This window comes from Rhea pennata, chromosome 1, assembly GCF_028389875.1.
Source record: "Rhea pennata isolate bPtePen1 chromosome 1, bPtePen1.pri, whole genome shotgun sequence".
NCBI lineage: Eukaryota > Metazoa > Chordata > Aves > Rheiformes > Rheidae > Rhea > Rhea pennata.
Window position 1 is genome coordinate 198,815,907 of NC_084663.1, and position 16,614 is coordinate 198,832,520.

At 40.3% G+C, this 16,614-nt stretch overlaps 1 protein-coding gene and 1 non-coding gene across 2 annotated transcripts; both read left to right on the forward strand.

Annotated features, from left to right (window-relative positions):
* The first annotated feature begins 1,418 nt into the window (after positions 1-1,418).
* On the forward strand, positions 1,419-16,354 carry POGLUT3 (protein O-glucosyltransferase 3). Its single transcript, XM_062567260.1, has 8 exons — positions 1,419-1,563; positions 7,461-7,658; positions 10,068-10,354; positions 10,796-11,012; positions 12,375-12,571; positions 13,503-13,697; positions 14,782-14,886; positions 15,725-16,354. Exons 2-8 carry the CDS (start codon positions 7,562-7,564, stop codon positions 15,848-15,850), a joined length of 1,224 nt encoding a protein of 407 aa, XP_062423244.1. The 5' UTR covers positions 1,419-1,563; positions 7,461-7,561; the 3' UTR covers positions 15,851-16,354.
* TRNAV-AAC (transfer RNA valine (anticodon AAC)) lies at positions 8,943-9,015 on the forward strand. Its single transcript has one exon. It is a non-coding gene; the product is annotated as a tRNA-Val (tRNA).
* Positions 16,355-16,614: the final 260 nt, after the last annotated feature.

The following is a 16,614-nucleotide window of genomic DNA, read 5'->3' on the forward strand; positions in this document are numbered from 1 at the left end:
TTCTTTCTCTTTCTTTCTTTTTTTAATACGGAAAAATCTAGGCTTGCATAGCAGCTTAGATTTAATTCCCTTTCAGTCTTGAAAGCCCCCACCTCTACTGACGCCCATACCCAACAGCAAAGATGCTCCTGATAAAAATGATGTGACAACCTTAGGAGACAAATCTCTTGAATCCATGTGTGTGTTTGAGCCACATCTGGCCTGCACGCTGGGCAAAGACTTGTGAGCACTCTGCCACTTCACACCTCTCTTTGCAGGGAAGGGGAGCACAGGCACAGGGATGGATTTGCCAGTATGTCCCAACAGGTTCCCCAGTCAATCCTTCAGTTTAAATGCAGCCAGTATGGGAAATCCCAGAAACGGTACGGAAGAGTTTTAAACTATATTTTTATTTCTTTTATAGAAAAATCTGCCTGTAGGTAAGCTGAGGCAGGCCATAATTAATAAGTTTTGAGAAATCAGATTTTTTTTTAATTCAACAATACCAGCTCTTCAGCTGAAGACTAACAAAATTATGTCATAAAATATAGGTAACATTGGATGGGGGGACACAGAGATCACTGTCCCTTCAGTTGGCCTGCAGGGTACCCCTAGACACAGAGAAAGGAAAACCTCTTCAGACATTAAAATCAGCTTGTGTGGGGACAAATGGGTCTGGAGGTCAGTCCTCACTCCGACACGAGTTTTATTCCCTGACTCTGTGAAAATGCAAAGATACAGAAATAGCTAACACTATGCACTACTGTTATAAATGTAAACTGACATAACCTCTGCATTTCAGAAACCTGAACCGCAGCTGGTGTCAAGAGACTGCCGCGTCTTCCTCCCTTATCCTAACGATTGCATTTGGGCAGCCTGAAAACCAAGAAGTTGCTTTTTTTGCAGCACAGCCGAGACGCTGCCGTGCGGGCAGACACCGCCGCCCCGCGCACGCCCAGCAGCCGCCCCGCGCCCCGTGCCGAGCGGTGCAGCGCGGCCAGGGCGCCCCGGCACCTCTGCCCGTCTCCGAGGGGCTCCGGTGCGGGCAGACGTTGCGGGGCAAAGCTCTGCCCGCCGGGGCCCGCTCGGGTTCGCCACGTCCGTGAAGCGGCTCAGGCGGGAGCAGCGGGCCCGGCCGCGCCCCGCCGGCGCCCGCGCTGCTCGCGCGCGGAGGCGGCGCCGCGCCCCGCGGGGCGCCCGGCGGGGGCGGCTCCGCTCCGCGCCGGGGCGGGGGCGGCCGCGGGGCGGGGAGAGGCGCGGAGCGGAGCGGAGCGGGGGCGGCCGCCCCGCGGGGCGCGGGGCCCGCCCGGCCGCGCAGGCCCGCAGCCGGGCCCAGCCGCGCTGCCGCAGGGGCCATGCGGGGCGGCCTCCGCGGGCGGCCGCGGGCCGCTTTGCCGCTGCTGCTGCTGCCGCTGCTGCTGCGGGCGGCGGCGGCGGCGGCGGGGCCGGCGGCGGGCGCCGTGAGCGCCGAGCGGAGCCTGGCGTGGGGGCCCGGGCTGGAAGCCGCCGCGGCCCTGCCCGTGCGCTACTTCTACGTCCAGGCGGTCAGCGCGGCCGGGCTCAACTTCTCCCGCTCCCCGGCAGGTACCGTGCGCTGCGCTCCGCGCTCGCCGCCGCGGGGCCCGCCGAGCCGGCGCGACTTCTGCCGGGGCCGCGCTTGGCCGAGGAGCGCGGCGCTCGGCAGCGCCGCTATCTCCATCCCCGCGAGCGAGCGGCTGGAAACTTCTGCCCGCGCAAACGCTGTGCTCTTGCAGCACCTTGCTGCCGCCCCGTTGCAGCCGAGGAGCTCCCGTCTCGGAGAGCAGCTCCGCGCCGCGCTGGCGCCCGGAGTTCTGCTCCTGCGCTCGCCCTCCGGCAGCATGTTGCCGGCCAGTCGCGTTGTGCTTGCTAGTTAACTCCTCGCCCCTTCTGTATGCCCACAGTTACACGTTAGCAGAAATACGTCTGAGTCTTGGATTTCATCATTAAAATAACTAGGAGGTCCAACAAAAATCCTATATTGACGGTTTATATAGGGTAAACCTGCCACTTTGCTCTATATCACTTACTTACCATTCATATTCATGGTACTGCGTGGATATGTACCATGTGTAACTGGCCTTTTTGTGTACTGTGGCAATTTCTGCGCTCGGAAATAATTTCAGAAGGCTGCTGCTTGTGAAATTACAGAATAGACCAAATCTCTGAAAACACCTAGTGTTTACTTAAGGTTTTCTCACGTACTTTGGGCTAACGTAATGTGAGAAGAGTTACGCCTTTGATCTGATAGCATCCTCGGTGCTTCTGCCTGGACTTTCTGCAGCAGCTGTTGCACCTTTGTGCTGGATTGCGGAGGTTTCCTGCAGCTCTGTTTAGGAATGCAACAGCTCGCTTGCTGCTGCTGACTCCGAGGCTCGTTCCAGGCGCGCCGAGGGAGAGCCCCGGCTTTGCACAGGCGGCTAAGCTGAAAAGGTGTGAAGCTCAGTTAGGTTCTCATGCTAGTTTAAATGCTCCCAGGTAAATCGCTAGAAAACGTGTGCTGATAACCTGGTTGTGATCCCAATGTGTTGCTATATTTGGGGATGTTTCTGAAGCCATCTGGTGTGGAATGGCTTGCATTCATGCTGTGAAATCGTTTGCCCCCCAAACTAAGTGGTGCGTGCACGTTACCTATGGGGAATAGTTGTTGGCCCGTGCTACCTCCTGAGCCATGCCAAGAATTCCCTAGGAGAGCGCCAAGGATCACTTAACAATTGAGCAGAACGGTTGATCATATTCCAGCGCACTAGCACTGTTTAATTTATTGGTATAGACCTAAGCTATAAGTTTCAGTTTTCAAAGGATTTTAATGTTCAAACTCTATTTGTAAAATGTCAGTAAGAATTATAATTAATTATATTTACCAATGCACTGCTTTCTAACTAAACAGAAACACTGAACTAAATATATCGCAAAATACCACTTCAGGGATAGCTAAATAAATCTGCATTATCATTTCCATTTCACGAATAAGAAAGTTGCAATCAGGAGTGTGAGCTGTAGTTAAGGCTTCCCATTTGTAAAACTCATGTTTATTTATTAAATTGTTTTGTTTTTCTGTGAATTTGAATTTTAGTTAAGTAGGCCTACACTTATTGGTGTCTAATATGATACATTATAGGCTATGTAGTGAATTTTAAATCCAGAAAAGTCTTCTGATTATCAAGTCTAATTGCTGGAATTAATGTGCAGCATTGCCCACCACACAATTATCTCAGCCTGCAGCCTGTTTAACACATCTTTATAGGAAGATATCAGATGATGCAGAATTCACTTGTTCCCTGGATAAATTATTCCAGTGATTAAAAGATCACTATTGAAAATATAGGTCTTACTTTAGTATAAACTGCACGTATTCTTCATTAGATTCCTGGATCCCCTAAACCTTCTTCTCTGCTATGTTTTCCACTAGGCTTACACTAAACATTCAGTCTCCTTTTTTTTTTTTCTTTTTGAAGCAAATCTGTGTCTTTTCCTGTCTCTTGGCCAGTACAGCGGGGAACGAAGACCCTTATATTTATTTCCTGTTCTTGAAGACAATGAGATGGAATCCAATAGTATTTGACTTATGAATTCTCAGTCTTCACTAATTTTTATCCTTGATCATCTTATAACTGGAAACTTAATAGGAAATCTTTATCCTCAGTTAAAATGTTGCTTTATAGAAAGGGGAAAGAAGGAGACAAAGACATAATAGCAACAGAAGACTATTTTCTCTGTGATCTTACTTCATGGCATGCTCTGGATTTCAAAGTTCCTTCATCCAAATAATGCTATCCAGTAATGCTTCATCCGTATCCGCTAGAGAGAGGCGACTTAAGTCCACTGCTTTCAAGCAAGCTGAAAAAGGTGATTGTGACTGATAGCAATGTCCAGAAGCACCAATGACAGTTCTTTCAATAAAGTCATTAATGGTGTCGTTAGCCAAATTCAAAGGGAGGGAGCTCTTTCATTAAGACCTCTGGCAGAGTTTAGTTGAATCAGGAACGGAATAGTTGTTCACCTGAGGAGAAATGTGTCTTTCCTCCTATTTGGCTACAGCTCCTCACTCTCCTCGAGCAGAGGGACATTCATGAGGAAAACCAGGTACTGCTCTCCCAGCTCCTCGAGGTTTTCTTCTTAAGCCTTTCAAAAGACCAACCACCGCCTCTTACCAAATGGAGTGTTTGTGCTGGCACAAGATTCAGAGACTTCAGAGTCTTCCAAAGCTGGTAGAGTGAAGAGCAGATGCTTTGGCCATAAAAATATGCATCACACAAGAGAGGGGAAATGAATAAATTGCTGTCCTGACTGTCTCAGACCTGCTGCACATTGTCTTTCTCATTAATAAAACTGTTCCCAGGTCTCACATAGGGGCTCAAGTGTTTGCAGCGTCATCCTAATCGGCTTCTATTCGTTTTTCTCTGACATCCAAGAAAAGTCTAAACTCATCAAATCATTGTGAAGAATGAAGATTAAAATATTTAGTCCTTTTTTCTTCTGAAGACGACCTTTCCTATTGCCTTCCTTGTAACTCTACAATTCTCTGTTATGTTTCTATTATCAAGAGTTGCTTGGTGCAACATAACCTTGTGCAGAGCAAAGAAGAGCTGAAGGATTAGAAAGAGCCTGACTGCTCTCTGAATCATTTTGGATATCTGAGCCATGGACAGTTTTGAAACTGGTTACAGGCTGATTTAAGGAGGAACAAATCACAATAATGTTATTAAGCAAGCATAAAAATAAAGCTCTGTTATTTCCTAAAATACACAAGGGGTGTCCTATCACCACAGAGAATCTACACTTTATACTGTAAGTCTCACCACTGCAACCTTAGAGAAGTACTGGAGTAACCCAGGCATATTGACTATTTTGCAAAGGAAAAGAAAGATACCAAAAGATGTGAATCTTCATCATAAAAATCAGTATATTAAGATGAGAAAAGATAAAGAGCTTAATGGTTACAGGTCTAGAATGGCTTCAGTATGAAGATGGATGGACTAGATTAGGACTTTTCAGTCTAGAAGAAAACTGTGGTGATATAACAGGTCCTTCAAACTTAGCAATGTTATGAAAAAACATATAGGAAGTAATAATTCATTATTTCCCATAGCTTCATTTGATGTCTTATAGTTCTTGTGTTATCCAACGGAAGTTGTAAAGCAAAATATCTTCTCTATAATATGTAATCACATTTTGGAAGTGACTGCCATAGGATATTTCTGATGCAAGAAACACCAGAGTTTTCAAATGGGAGTTTAACCTGTCATGAAAAACATCCACTATTACATTCATGCTGATACACCTTTTGATTGTAAAGTACCTCAGCTGCAGATTCTCAGAAGAGGGGAGGCAATACCCTCAAAAACGTTCTTCTGTATTTGCTTCTTGCAGTTTTGCACTAGACATTCCCTGCTACAAGGTACCAGACTCCCTGGTACAAGATACTGAACAGACCTCTGATATAAAGGTCATTCAACTTATGGTTTATGATTATATAGCCATTCTTATGTTATAGCTATATTTATGTCATCTTGGATTATACAGATATATGGATATTATTTAATCCGTGGCAATTTGATTATATGAAGGAGGAAAAACTATACTTTTCTGCCTCCTCTCTGGTGATAACTCTGCTTGCAGCTACACCACAAGTTGAGGAGCTCCTAAATTGGATTCCAGTCTGAATCAATGCTAGTCACAGAGATGCAGGTTATAGAGGTCCAAAGCTATAACCATCTTGGATCTAAACCAATATAACATTCACAGAAAATGTCCTGGAATTTAAGTCTGTTAGTATTCCTTTAGCTGTATAGTATTCCTTTAGCTATACTGCATAGTCTTATGGCTCATATACGTTCAGCCTACCACCTAAGCAAGCACGGAGGTGTCTATTCGTTATTTTTTCTGAAAAGGAAATATCACATGTGCAGAACACCATTAGTACTTCTTTACTTCTCAAAAGTTCTGGAAGAAACTTCTTGAAGTCACTACAGACTGAATCAACTCAGTATCAACGAGACAGATCTTCTGGTATCCCAAGACATACCCTAATCTGTGGAAGTGCTGCCGGCCACACTGACACTAAGACGGAATGAAAGCTTATTTTGCAATGATTTGACATCTTCAGCTGATGTGGGCTTTGAATAAAAAGAAAACTGAGGCGTGGTTACAAATAATCCCCATTTTGTATCCGTACGTGGCAACACAAAGCAACAGAGGGTGTGTCCAGCTTTGAGAAATTCTTCTGCTCACTGACGTTCACCACATCTTCCTTTTAGAAAGAGTGCAGTTCGACAACAATATCTGGAATAATCTGTGTTACTCAAAGTAACTTTTCTCCCTGTGGAGAGGCATGAAATCTGCTGTCAGAAAATACACTTTCGAAATCATGAGGATTCCGCCTAATTTAATCTGGAGGCTCTTGCACAATAATTGACTTCATTCGAATTTAGGATCCAGTGTTATAAGAGAATGCTTGATTGATTGTGAAAAGACTTTGGAAGTTACATACTTACATCAGAGCATTATCAGTGTTGTGTTTTTGGATCTAAGTTACGTTAGGGTATGGGGTGTATAGAAATAATTAAGATCTCATTCTTCTAGTTCTCTTGGGACACATTCAAATTTTAGTCACATCTTGATTTTATCTGAAACTGTTCCGTTTCATTTCTTTCTGTAGGCTGCTTTGTGTCAACACTCATTACATTTGTTTAGTTTGCAATGCAAACCAAATATAAACCAATATGAAATATTGCAGATAATCTGTCCTCTTTTTTGAAGAATAAAATGGCTATCTGCCCCATATGACCATGTATGACAGACATAAGGGAATAGAGCAGATATGTATTTATGTTGTCCACAAAATAGTCCATGCCCAGTTAAAAACTCCCAGTGCATTAATGATGAAGCGATGGTGATCTTTAAGCACAGGTCAGACAGATGTCCAGGAAACATCTCTAGTATCATTTTTTTATCCCTGCTTTTCAGTAGCTAGGTCTTGAATCAATCAGTTGCAGCCCAAAGGTGAACAGTTTGTATCTGACTCTTGCATGCTGCAACTGCCTTTGCACAAGCTGGCAAGTATTCCTCTGTTTTATTTTAATTTGTTTTCCTTTCTCTCTTATTTTAGAGGAAATGGTTGCTCCTCAAAGCACTAACTTGAAATCTTAGTATTAAATCTCATTTTTGCTTTAAAATACTGTTAGCCATTCTTCCTGTGCTATATCTTTATTTGACTAGAAAGCTTTTTATCTTCATCTGCAGGTTTTCCATTTATTAGGTATGTGATCATGGTCATTAAGAAGATTTAGCAGGAAGATATCCATTGGAAATTAATATTTATCAACTTGATATAATTGAAAAAATTCCAATGAAAAAAATATATTCCATGGACTTAATCCACTGGAGTTTGCTCTCTATTTCATAGATGTGGTTCTGATAACATGAAGTGCCTTTATCTGTTTTTATTTTCCTCTTTTCAGGAAGAACACAGTTTAAAGTGGTAATTAAAGCACTTTCTCCAAAAGAAATCAGCAGAATTTACACCTCTAAGCTTCTGGATAGGAATGATGGCACATTTCTTATGCGCTATCGGATGTATGGGAGTGTCCGAAAAGGGTTAAAAATTGAGATACTTTATGGTGATAAGCATGTAGCTCGATCTCCTTATATTTTGAAAGGTAAGGGTGTTATTTGATTTAATGTAATATATGCTGGTAACTGCAGAAATGCTATAGATTACTGCTAGAGGCAGAGGTGGGAAATTAGAGGTTCCTGTTGGTCATTTTTCATGGAGTCTCATCACAAATGTTCTCCTTAGTGATAATCCATATACGTTACCAGGTTACAAGACATATGCACATAACCGTGTAGATCATGGCCCCTGATCTTAAGGTTCTGCATCTGAACACCGCCTCTTCCCCCTTGCACAAGGAAATGGATCTCTTCTTCAGATTTTGTAGAGAATAAGAAAAGAATGATTGCATTTTACTGTAACCATTTTTTTTCAAGCAGGAGTTCACTTAAAGGTTGTGTTATTTTTATCTAAAGTAGAAAATCTTCCTGCAAAAGTAAGAAAAAGTTCTGTGGCTCAGAACTTTGCTATTCAAATGTCTCGCTGTGTGATTTCTAAAAAGCATGATCCTTTATAATAATAAAGATAAATTTCTTTAGCCACATGATATCTAACTTTTTTCCTTCCCCTAGCCCAGTTGAATTCAATGCAGGTCATTACCACATAAGAACTATTTAAAAGTAGGAAAAAATGAAAGTAAATTATTCTCTTATTCCCAATCTGTTTATTTAAATTCCCTCTCTTACTCTAAAAATGGAGAGTTGTTTAGCAAGGAAAGAAATCTAATATAAAGTTACTTCTCTGGAAAGGCTTGTTTCAGTTTAACACAAAATTCTAATCAGAATGATCATGTTTTATTTTTGTAAAATGTCCTAAGTACAAACTATTAGAAATGTCTTCAAACTGAAATAAAATTATCCTGAGTCCTCAAGATTGTAGTTTACTTTCCTTTTACTGGAGCACATTTATCTGCACCTATGATGATATGACAGAGGACAGAACTTCTTTTGATTAGAAGTCCATGAAAAAGGGTTTTTTTACACTTTATTCGGCTCTTGCTTATACCTAAGTTTTCTGATCCAAAAGGTTGATTATATGTGGAAGAAAGCACCCTCTATCAGAGATAAAGACTATTGTAACAAACTTCTGCATTAGGTTAAAATGAAAAGTGTAATACCTGAGCTTTAATATTTATGGATACTTAGAACAATTCTAAATATTCTATGTAGCTGGCAGGTGGCATAACTATGGAGCTCTGTTTTGCAGACTGATTTTACTCTGATAACGAGAGATCAAATATTTTCATGTCTGAATAGAGAAAAATGTTGTGGTTTTGCTTAATTACAATGCTAAATCCCAGAAATGGTGTAGGGTAGAGCTATTACCATCAGTTTCCGTAGTGTAGTGGTTATCACATTCGCCTAACACGCGAAAGGTCCCTGGTTCGAAACCAGGCGGAAACACAATTTTTAATCCCAGGCACCAGTCCAGGCTGGGGGCTGACCTGCTGGAAAGCAGCTCTGCAGAGAAGGACCTGGGAGTGCTGGTGGATGACAAGGTGACCATGAGCCAGCAATGTGCCAGAGTGGCCAAGGCCAGTGGTCTCCTGGGCTGCATTGGGAAGAGTGTTGCCAGGAGGTCAAGGGAGGTGACCCTGCCCCTCTACTCAGCCCTGGTGACTCCACATCTGGAGTGCTGTGTCCAGTGCTGAGCTCCCCAGTACAAGAGAGAATGGAGCTACTGGAGCAAGTGCAGGGAAGGGCTACAAAGATGTTTAAGGGACTGGAGCATCTCTCTGATGAAGAAGGGTGCCACAGCTGGGCCTCTTCAGCCTGGAGAAGAGAAGACTCAAAGGGGATCTTATCAATATGTTTAAAATTCTGCAGGGAGAAGAGTGTCAAGAGGATGGATCTAGACTCTTTTCAGTGGTGCCCAGCAGTAAGACGAGAGGCAACGGGCACAAACTGAAACACAGGAAGTTCCATCTGAACATAAGGAAAGCTTCTTTACTGTGAGGGTGACTGAGCACTGGAACAGGTTGCCCAGGCAGATTGTGGTGTCTCCATCCTTGAAAATACTCAAAAGCTGTCTGGATGGGATTCTGGGCAATGTGCTTTAGGTGACACTGCTTGAGCAGGGCGGTTGAACTAGATGATCTCCAGAGGCCCCTTCCAACCTCAACCATTCTGTGATTCTATTGTATGGTATGGTATAGATGATTTCCCATAAAAACTTTGTAAAACTAAAAACTAGGAACTTGACATTTAAAAATGTGAAGTAACTCTAATTTGTGGATTTGTATGCCTGTGAGTTGGATAGTGTAGTGGTTATCATGTCTGCTTTACATGCTGAAGGTCCTAAGTTCAAGCCCCAGTAGAACCAGCACTAGGAAGTCTTTGGAAGTCAGATGATCTCTAGAGGTCCCTTCCAATCTTACTAATTCTGTGAGTTTTGGGATCTATGATATTTTGGAAATATTCACAAATATACAGCCTTAGCACTTTGTTTTCTGCAGGACCAGTTTATCATGAATACTGTGATTGTCCAGAAGAAGACCCTGAGATCTGGCAAAACATTCTCTCTTGTCCATCCCAAGAACCTCAGATTACTAAGGACTTCACGTCTTTTCCCACTATTGACCTTCAGCGAATGCTCAAAGAAATCCCAACAAAGCTCAGTCAGACAAGAGGTGCTATTGTTCATTACACTATTCTCAATAACCACATTTACCGTCGCTCCTTGGGGAAGTACACAGACTTCAAAATGTTCTCTGATGAAATGTTGCTTTCACTGGCAAGAAAGGTAGAAGTTTATATCATTTACTTAAGACTATTAAATCACACGCTGATTTAGTAGTACTGAATTCATTTTTGTATCTTCAGATTTATAATTACTGAAGCAAAATTTTATTATTTCATTAAGATAACTATCTCTTTAGTGATTGTTGTTTAACTAGTGTAGGGGATCTGCACTTGAGACTAATGACATTGATAGAGAAGCTGTAGGAGCTAAGACCCAATTCTGCAAACTTTATGGTTTTCATGTGTGTTCCATTCAAACCTACTCAAAGGACAGAAACTTGAAATCAGTATCTTAATCTCAGTTAAAGCTATAATATCTAGCAGGCTAATTGATTGTGTGTGATGTAAGAGAACTGAAGATTATGCTTTCTGTAAGATAGATTGACAAACAGCTGTGTAATTATATGTTTGTGTTACTATCCTTTCTTGGGTGTACATTTAGGTTCGTCTTCCTGATGTCGAGTTTTATCTTAATGTTGGAGATTGGCCAGTTGAGTATCGAAAAGCCAATGATACACCTGGTCCTATACCTGTCATTTCATGGTGTGGCTCTGTAGATTCAAGAGATATAGTCCTTCCAACATATGATGTAACTCATTCAACTCTTGAAACCCTACGTGGTGTCACAAACGATCTTCTTTCTATTCAAGGCAACACAGGTAAATTAGAGATTATAGATTTAAAACAATAATTTATAATTCCATCAAAGATGGGAGTTACATTTAATAATGTGTATCAAAGTCTTCAATTTACAAGTGCCTTAGGAGGTCTCTTAATACAAGCAGTTTAGTCTTTACAGATTCTGAACACTTTCAACACTGCCACTAACCAGGTGTCTAATATGGATTTAAAGCCAAAATTTAAGAAGTCTAGTTCACAGTACTGCTTACTTTTAACTTCAGGGTATTCTGAAGATAGTTACTGTGACCTGTCAAGGAAAGTAAATATAATAAAAAGATCCCTCTTGTCAATGAAGGACTTCAATGTGCTACTTTTAATCCATTAATAATCCTTTATGGATAGTGATGTGGCCCATTGTTGTAACTGTTTACATAAAAATACAAAAACAAATTTGAATCCTGGAAGAGGTAAAGCAGTACTATGCTGCAACCTCTTTCAAGTAAGAAAATACTGTTTGAATTAAAAGAATACCTTAAAGAGGGCCCTCCAGAACTGCTTTTCTAGCTTCAGAGAAAAAGCCATATTTACTGACAAGTGTTTTATTCCCTCCAGGAAATTCATTAATACTTAGAGATCAGACAAATGCCTGAAGAATAGAATTTGCATGAAGAGATGTTTTTTTTATTTGAATAGTTCAGTGTCTATCTTTCCCTTATCACTTTCTGGTTTAAAATTAACTATTTTAATAATCAGTTTGAAGAAGTCTCAGTTTAATGACTTAGTGCAGCTGCTTTTCCAGTGAAGACATGACAAGATCCTACTCCACTCTAGTGGATCCTTAAGGGAAATATCCAGCAGAAACAGAGAGAAGGAAATACTTAATGTGTTTTAGAGCATGAAATAAGCAGAGATGAAGTCTTCCAGGCTCTTGCTAATTATCTTGAGGGCATGGAAAGAGTACAACCATTTTTTCCCTCATAAGTCACTATTAAGTGACTTCTCAAACACCTGACAAAATGGCTGGATAACAGAAGTGGATTTTATGAAAGAGATTTTGGTTATTGGGGCAGACTTTAACTATTATTTTAATTATAATCTCATAAAGCTTTCAAGAGATTTAAAATTAATTTAAATATGAAGTTGTTGAATAGAAAAACAATCCGTTTTTTTTTTGTTTTGTTTTAAAGTCGCTAGTTTCTCATCCCAACATTCCAGACAGAACTGTGAGTTTAAACCCTTTTTTATTAGTAAGCAATTATGGAGTAAGTATTAGAAGTCATGCTTGTTCTACTATCCCTCTGAGTCTAATTCCACTGTCATAAGAAACTCATATTATTTGCATTAAATATAATGAAAACGTCATTACTGTTCTCATTTGTCTTATCACTAAATATTTGTAGGCCCTTCCTGGGAAAACAAAACTGAGCGAGCTTTATTTAGAGGTCGAGACAGCCGAGAAGAACGTCTCTATCTTGTCAAACTATCCAAGGAAAATCCGGAACTATTAGATGCTGGAATAACTGGATATTTCTTCTTCAGAGAAAAAGAAAAAGATCTGGGAAAGGCTCAGCTGATGGGTTTCTTTGACTTCTTTAAGGTAGTGAGCAAATTACAGTCTTGAATAAATTTTGCTATCAAATTCTTACCAGCTGAAAAGACACAACTTGATTTTGCTAATTCCATTCAGTAAACAAATTCCATTCAGTTATGCTACGTGGAGAACACTGGTTCCTACAAGATAAATATGCCACCCATAATTAAAATCAGTGTGACATGCTTCTGAAGAAACCACTGCACTAACATTTTTGGAGTCCCACTGACTTCATAAATTTTTTAGATAGACTAAGAAATTGATTACTGATGGCCATTTTTTAAATTTTGGATAAATATGAAAACAATGGACAAAATTTTTAGGTGCAGATACATAATGGATGTCAGAAACAGTCCTTTTAGTAACAAGCTAGCTGGTTATTTTTGTTACACTTCAACACACAAATTCCACTGCAACTAAACTATAAAAAGTAAAGGGGTCAGAGTCCAATAAAAGGGAATTATAGCATATGGCAATTGAGGTTCTGTTCTAGAGATTAATCTATCAGAACTGCTCTAATAGCCAAGAGATCTGACAGAGCACTATAGTCATTGTTACTTTTAGTATAATGTTTTAATTATTTTATATAAGTGAGAATAAATTTATTTCTTTTGAATTTAAGCATGGTTACTTCCAGGTTTATTTCCTTCCCAGCGCTAGCTCTTGTTCTGTCACAGGACACTACTGGAATCCATCAGGAAGACCCATCAGGAAGTTCGTGTGTCCAAGGGCTTTTGACTGTCAGTCCTGGGCTCAAAACACATCCTTTTCCCTTTATGGTATCCAGCACGCACTGAAACTATGCCTGCTTATCTGTAAAACAGGCTTGAAGATGAGAATTAATATGCATATTTGTAATTATTTCCTGTCTGTGAAAAGTCAGTGTTCCTAGTTTGATTCAATTTCCCCCCTTTTTTTCTATACCTCTGTATTACAGTACAAATACCAGGTGAATGTAGATGGGACTGTAGCAGCTTACAGATTTCCGTACCTCTTGCTGGGTGACAGCCTAGTATTGAAGCAAGCTTCTCAGTACTACGAACACTTCTATACTGAATTAAAACCATGGAAACATTATGTTCCAGTTAAGAGAAGTTTAGAAGACTTGCTAGACAAAATCAAATGGGCTAAGGTAAGTGCCTTTACCAGTTCAAGTTCAAAAGGATAAATAAATGTGTAAACAATTTATCTTAATACTCCCTTCTTTTTGTATTTCCACATACATACTTTGCATGAGCTCTATGTTGATATCCTGAGATAAAAGGGAGTATGTTTTGTTGTTGTTGTTGTTATTGTTATATGAGGGGAAGCCCTTTTAATTCAAGTAACCATCTCTATTCGGGAAAATGCTTAAGAATTAACTTTAGACATGTTCAGAAGTATTCCATGATTCAGGGTGTTAATATGCATAGACTAATGCAGATAATTTTCAGAGAAAGACCCCAAATCCTAGAGATTAATAATTTATTCCACTGCTTTTCTTTATGTCCTTACTAGAGTAAAAGAAATCATTGGACATCCTGTTTAAATGTACAAAAATCACGACTCTGTAATATGCTCAGAGTAAGAGGCTAGTATTCTCTAACAAACTGATTTTGCATGTCTGAAAACATCATTTATGCTTTAAACTTAACTGTTAGGTCAAGAAACATAGGAAAAGATTATATTCTGAGAATACCAAAGTTCTTTATAAAGGATCAGATGAAAACACTGAAAGCTTTGAAATAGCAAGGAGCTTGAGAGCTAGCAGATGCATGCAAGTGTTCATGCTGACATTACCTATAGCCATTTTAAATGTGAATCAAGAGGAGTTATTTTAAAACTTCATGAAGTGGGGAAAGCACTGAACTGTGTAGCACAGGAAAGGACAACAGCTGCAACTTTGTATTCTGTGTAACTAAATATGTGTAGGAGATGTCAGACCTGCTTGTGAAAAAGCCTGGAGCTTAGACAAAACAGTAGAGCAATCATCAACTGAGTTGACGAGTTCAAAATTGTACAAAACTGTATCATTAGTCTTTGTGACCATAAAATAAAACAAGTATTTTCCAACATTCTGGAATTCAAACAGTATGCTCTTGCAGTGTATGAGTAACTACGTAAAACTGCAGATCTGAATAGCTCCTTTAATTAAAAAAAAAAAAGAGAGAGAAGTTGGGATTGAGTAACTCACTGATTGCTATATTATTCTTTTCTCTTTCTTTTCAATTTTCCAGGAAAATGATGAAGAAGCAAGAAAAATTGCTAAAGAAGGACAGTTAATTGCAAGAGAACTGCTTCAGCCTCACAGGCTTTACTGCTACTATTATAAAGTGTTCCAGGTTACTAAACTAGATCATTTAATTGCTCTCCCCCAGCTGCCATTGCTCCAGATGCTACACATTTCTAATCAGTCCTTATTTCAATAGTGGACATTGTTCATATTATTTACAAGAGAACAGTTAAACAGCTTTGCTAAAACTTGCCTCATCACTGAAGAGGCAACATGACACATTAGTGGTTTTACAGAATCAGAGGTTTTTTGATCCCCCCTCCATCCTCACTATCAGACCTGTTTTCAGTGTTCTGTAGGAGATGATCTGTCCAAAACTTTCTTCCTTTTTATCTTTGAACTCATCCACTGCATAGCTACTCAGCTGTGTTACCTAACACTAAATACAAGGAAAAGAAATCCTGGAAATATGACTAGTAAAGTGGTAAAAGGTGGTGAAGCAGGTCAAATAGTCATTGCTTCCCTAGGAGAAGCAAATCTCTAAGGAGACTTAATTTTCTGTTCTCTGAAAAAATAATTTCTTTTTGCTATCTTGCCTGTACAGAGTTAGATCTCAACTTCATTAGTCACAGGTTGACCCAACATTTGGCACTGTTCAGTGTACAAGAATGATAGCATTATCTGCATAAGGTGGTTAGAGGCACCAATAATGACAATATTCAAATTGACATTAATAATAGGACATGGGACAATATTAAAGGAGGTTTTCAGAGGCAATGTAGCCTATTAGTAGGTGTGTTATAAAGACACCTTGTGAACAGGCTGTAAACAACGACATTAGGAGCATGGATCAAGGCAAGCTTTGGAGTGGAAGGGAGGAGGAAAACTGTTTCATGAATTACATGTTGATGCTTTCAGCATTCTTAAATGTTGTTTACATATTTCAGAAATATGCCAAACACCAAGCCAGCAAACCTGAAATACGGGATGGAATGGAGCTTGTACCTCAGCCTGACGACAGAGACTCAGTATGCAGCTGCCACAGGAAAAAGCCTTTAAGGGAAGATCTATAACTGTACCAGATGGAGAAAATCACTCACTTATGATGCAAGAATTTAAATAGGAGTCAAGCTGTGAAATCTAAGACACTTACACACTAGCAAACATTCTTAGTTAAAGTATTCTATTGTATTTACATATCCTTTTTCACACTGACTCTGATCTGCAACGTTGGTTCCCACAGTTTTGTCTCCGTGACCACCACCACACAGGTACTGAACCTGTAATGGGGAGCTTCTCGGGGACTTGTCTGCTGTACTGGATCATCAGGAAGAAGAGCGCGGTGCTGTTCCTGGTCCAGCTAGGACCTAGGTACCACAGTGGTATGGGGAATCAGTCATCCACAAGAAAGCTTTGATGAGTCAGTGCAAATTATTCTAAAGGAGCATTTGCAACATACTAAAACAGTGTTATGATTTCTTCATAAAGTTTACCTCAGTGTTAGACTGATTCTTGTATACCAAAAACTTTTCTAACTAGACAAATAAAAATAGTATTTGAGATTTACAGGTTTCAAATCTGCTGTGGTGCTGAGATTATTTTGGGGGTGCATGACAGATAACAGGTAAGTGAATGCATGATTTAATATTTATCAGTTCTAGAAGCAAAACGGAAGGGGCAAGATCAGAATAATATTTTTATAAGCATTTTACAAGCATCATGGTGGTGAATCATCAAAGTAAATGCACCTTTAAAGCAGATGGTGTAGCTATCATAATTACAGTGCTTTGAGTGCCAGATACTAAAGACCTGTTCCCTGCTCTGCCACTGACTGTGG

Bases quoted from the DNA above. Each gene is read 5' to 3' on its own strand.
- POGLUT3 (XM_062567260.1), top strand. From the start codon at position 7,562: ATGCGCTATCGGATGTATGGGAGTGTCCGAAAAGGGTTAAAAATTGAG. The intron at 12,572-13,502 runs GTAGTGAGCAAA...TCTGTATTACAG, and splicing joins GTTTCTTTGACTTCTTTAAG to TACAAATACCAGGTGAATGT. The intron at 14,887-15,724 runs GTTACTAAACTA...TACATATTTCAG, and splicing joins ACTATTATAAAGTGTTCCAG to AAATATGCCAAACACCAAGC.